This window comes from Arachis ipaensis, chromosome B02 (assembly GCF_000816755.2).
Source record: "Arachis ipaensis cultivar K30076 chromosome B02, Araip1.1, whole genome shotgun sequence".
In the NCBI taxonomy this organism is placed as follows: Eukaryota; Viridiplantae; Streptophyta; class Magnoliopsida; order Fabales; family Fabaceae; genus Arachis; species Arachis ipaensis.
The window spans coordinates 76926031-76929806 of record NC_029786.2 but is presented as its reverse complement, the minus strand read 5'-3'; the positions used below and the strand labels follow the sequence as shown (position 1 = coordinate 76929806).

The 3776-nt window shown below is 35.6% G+C and overlaps 1 protein-coding gene across 1 annotated transcript; it reads right to left on the bottom strand.

Annotated features, from left to right (window-relative positions):
- On the bottom strand, positions 335–2443 carry LOC107625473 (zinc finger A20 and AN1 domain-containing stress-associated protein 8). Its single transcript, XM_016328123.2, has 2 exons — positions 2050–2443; positions 335–1394 (listed from the first exon to the last, which is right to left on the bottom strand). The coding sequence occupies exon 2, from the start codon at positions 1378–1380 to the stop codon at positions 862–864; it is 519 nt and encodes a 172-aa protein (XP_016183609.1). The 5' UTR covers positions 1381–1394; positions 2050–2443; the 3' UTR covers positions 335–861.

The following is a 3776-nucleotide window of genomic DNA, read 5'->3' as shown; positions in this document are numbered from 1 at the left end:
GCTAATCAGTTGTGTGTCATACCAGAAAGACCAATGGAACAAATTCTCAGGTAAAACATGACATCACATATTTCATACTTCAACGACCCTTGCTCTATTTGTTCACATATACACAAACCACAATGATTTTGCTGATTTCTTATGATAAAATAAATCATCACTGTTAGACATATGTATAGACCCACCAAAAGTTAATGCATACTTCTGTAATCAGATGCAATTTGTGTCTATCTGAACCTAACCATCCCATTGTCGAATTAATCAATAAGGTACACTAAAAAGAAAAAACGAATGAACAGAATCATTAGAGGCAGTGAGTGAAGCACTCCAAAATTAATATTCAAAATTAGATTCACTACCATGTTCTGGAATAAAATAGAATAGTTCAGATACCATCAATCATTGAGTGAATGTACCAAATGAATGAGAGTAACTATCAAGGACATAGTCCAGCAAACATCTTCAAACTGCTGAGATTGCACATAATCGACACATGAGAAGACGGGTAAACATGATTAAAACAACTAAATTTGGAAACCCCATCAAAGGAACAAATACAAACTAAATAGGAAATTTCATAAATGCAATAAAGAGAAAAAATAAATGCAGACCAACCAGTCAGATTACAAATTGAGTGAAAGACGTCCATTAAACCAGCACAAACACTCATACCACAGCTAAAAAGTGACGCTCACCAATCAACAACTGAATGCAGTGTTTCTAAAACTGTGCTTGCTATCATTACACGGATCACCCTATACCTCTGCAGTTCGAAAGCCAGAGAACCAATATGCAAGACATTTTGCAGGTAAAAGGTGAACCATCCAGCTGAATGCAAGGAACCGTGAATCTCATGCATGCCTAGATTTTATCAAGCTTATCACCCTTGACCACAGGGTTCGCTTTAGCGATAGCATCCCGGCCAACACTCTGATAATCAAAGGGGCAGTCATGTTTGTCAGAATAGCGATGCATTGAACAAAAGAGGTTTCCACATTTGCAGCTGAAACCAGTTAATCCAACACGCTTTTGGCAAGTCGCGCATCTGCTGGGGCCTGCCTTGGCTTTCGTCTCCAAATTCTCAACAGAGGTTGAATCCACAGAAATCTCAGCAGAGACTATCTTGGCTTCCACATTTTCAACTTGTATGTCCAACCCACCTGCACTCACAGCATGTTTGCCAGTGCTGCTGGAAGCACCATTCACGATGTTTTCAACCGATGCTGCTGCGAGCTTGTCCTGTTCCTGCTTCAACAGCATGTCCTTGTAGCATTTGGAACACATGTTCATGGTGGCAGCCCTTCCAAAGAAGCCACAATTATTAATGCAAAGTATGGGACGTTCAGCAGCCTGGCATCCTGTCTCGTCATGAGACTCCATTCTTTTACGGCCACCTGCAAGCGTAGCACCTCAGCCTCTTCAGAAAAAATAATCAGAGAGAAACATATTTCCTTAATAAAGACTAATAACTGTGAGTAAAAATCATTGCTGCAGGCGAATTACCTCTTGGATAACCGCTCAAATAGCAACAGCAAAATCACGAATAAACCCGAGGACTACTACAAAACTAGGTTTAATAACAGGTGATTTACAACGCACAATTGATATCATATTAGTCATACCAATCTCAACCTCTAAATAATGATAGCAAATGAACTAGCAATGTTCAATCTCATTTGTTCACTACTCTATGCATCTTACAATTGATAACACGTGAATTTCTTTTTCTTCCCCCAATAAAGAACATTGAGTTGTTAAATTAGGACTCTGGGCACGGAATTTCAAATTTCAACCAATTAATCAATATCAATAAATTACAGTATTACACTAACAAATCAACCAGGCTCAACAAAACCCATGAATCAAAATGTTTTACAAATAATTCTAGTATTAAAAAAGAAATCCAAAATCCACCCAAGAAAAAAGATGCGAACACGTCATCTGAAACCTAAAGCCCCAACAAGAAAAACTAACTAGGCAAATAATTAGAATCAAATTCGAACTTTTCATGGGAAACAAAAGAGAGAAATCAGAAACAAAAACGATTACCTGAACAGTGGGCTTGGCTTCAAGAGCGCTGACACTGTGATCAGGTGATCACTGAAATTAGGGTAATTGAAGAATCGAAGAAATAATAAAACCAACCTAGAAAGAAAGAAAGGGAAGAGAAATAAAACGGGGTGGAAATAATTGTGACCTTGGTAACGGGGGAGGAGAAGAGAAAACAGTGTGTAATAATAATTAATTACAAAAAAATAAAGAAAAAGAAGAATAATGGAAGAAGAAGAAGAAAGAAAGCAAGAAAGTGCAAAAAATATATATAAAATTGAATTTTGAAGGGGGTGGCCAAAAGGTGAGAGAGACGTATAAAATGGAGAGATAAGAGATGAGAGAAGGTGTTTTGTTTGGTTGGGTTGTATTGTATGTCGTGTCTTGTAAGAAAATGAGTGCTGAAACCCCTTTTTATTTCCCAACATTTTCACTCAGTCGGTGACCGTGGCCCTTTATGAGTTTATGCTATCACAAGAAGCTGTAGTATTGCTGTACTAACAAAAATATAATTATTTATTAATAAACAAGTATATTGCATTAATAAAAATTGATTTTATCTATTTTAAAAAGTGCAAAATACCAAAATCTCTCTCCATTATTGAGATTTTGTTGTGATAAGTATAAAAGCTGAGTTGGATGTCCATTAATGTCTGGGCGGCTCAGCTTTTCAATGGTAAATGGCATCAAAGAAATGTTGAAAAAGTAAAGTATGTTACCATTAATGAAATTGTGTGGGGAAAAAATAACTGATCATGATATGTTGGAGAAAACTTTCTCAACCTTCCATGCCTCGAATGTGCTCTTGCAGCAGCAGTATCGAGAGAAAGGGTTTAAAAAATATTCTGAGTTAATTTCTTGCCTTCTTGTTGCTGAACGCAACAATGAGTTGTTATTAAAAAATCATGAAGCGCGCCCAGCTGGCGCTGCCCCATTTCCTGAAGTAAATGTGGCAAATTACCCCAGAAGAGGTAAATAACAAGGTTTTAATAATAAGAAAAATTATGGAAGGAAAAAGAATTATATTCAAAAGAGAGGATCTCACCAGAAGTGGGATAAAGAAAGGAATATCGGGCAGAATAAATCAACCGAAGAGAAGTGTTTCCGCTGTGGTGGAAAAGGCCATTGGTCACGTACCTGTCGTACCCCAAGGCACCTAGTCGATCTTTACCAGGCATCTTTGAAAAAGAACAACAAAGGAAAGGAAACAAATTTTGTTTCAAATGATGCTGAGAACTCCACCACTCATTATGATGTATCTGATTTCTTTGAGGATCCTGAAGGAAATATTGGTCATTTAATCAATGATGGAATAGTTTAATATGTGGGATTGTGAAGTATATATGTAAATAAATAATGTAAAGAAATTATTGTTAAGTTTTATTTTCTATGTATTTAAGTTTCAAATATGATGTACATAAATAATGAAATATTAATGTTTATGAATTTTGAAATTATTAAATGTATCAAATTTTAAAATAAAATTTCAGTATATGACATTATTTTATGTACAGTGTTTCTTAGAAAAATAATTTTGATCAAGTATTCAATTTAATTATGCATACTACTCATTTTATTATTATTTGTTTTTGAAGAGAATGGCAAGGATATGTAATGAAGATGTATGCCTTGCGGATAGTGCAAGTTCACACACTATTCTCAAAAGTGATATATATTTTACCCATCTTGTGCCAAAAGAGGAATATGTTAATACTATTATTGGCTCA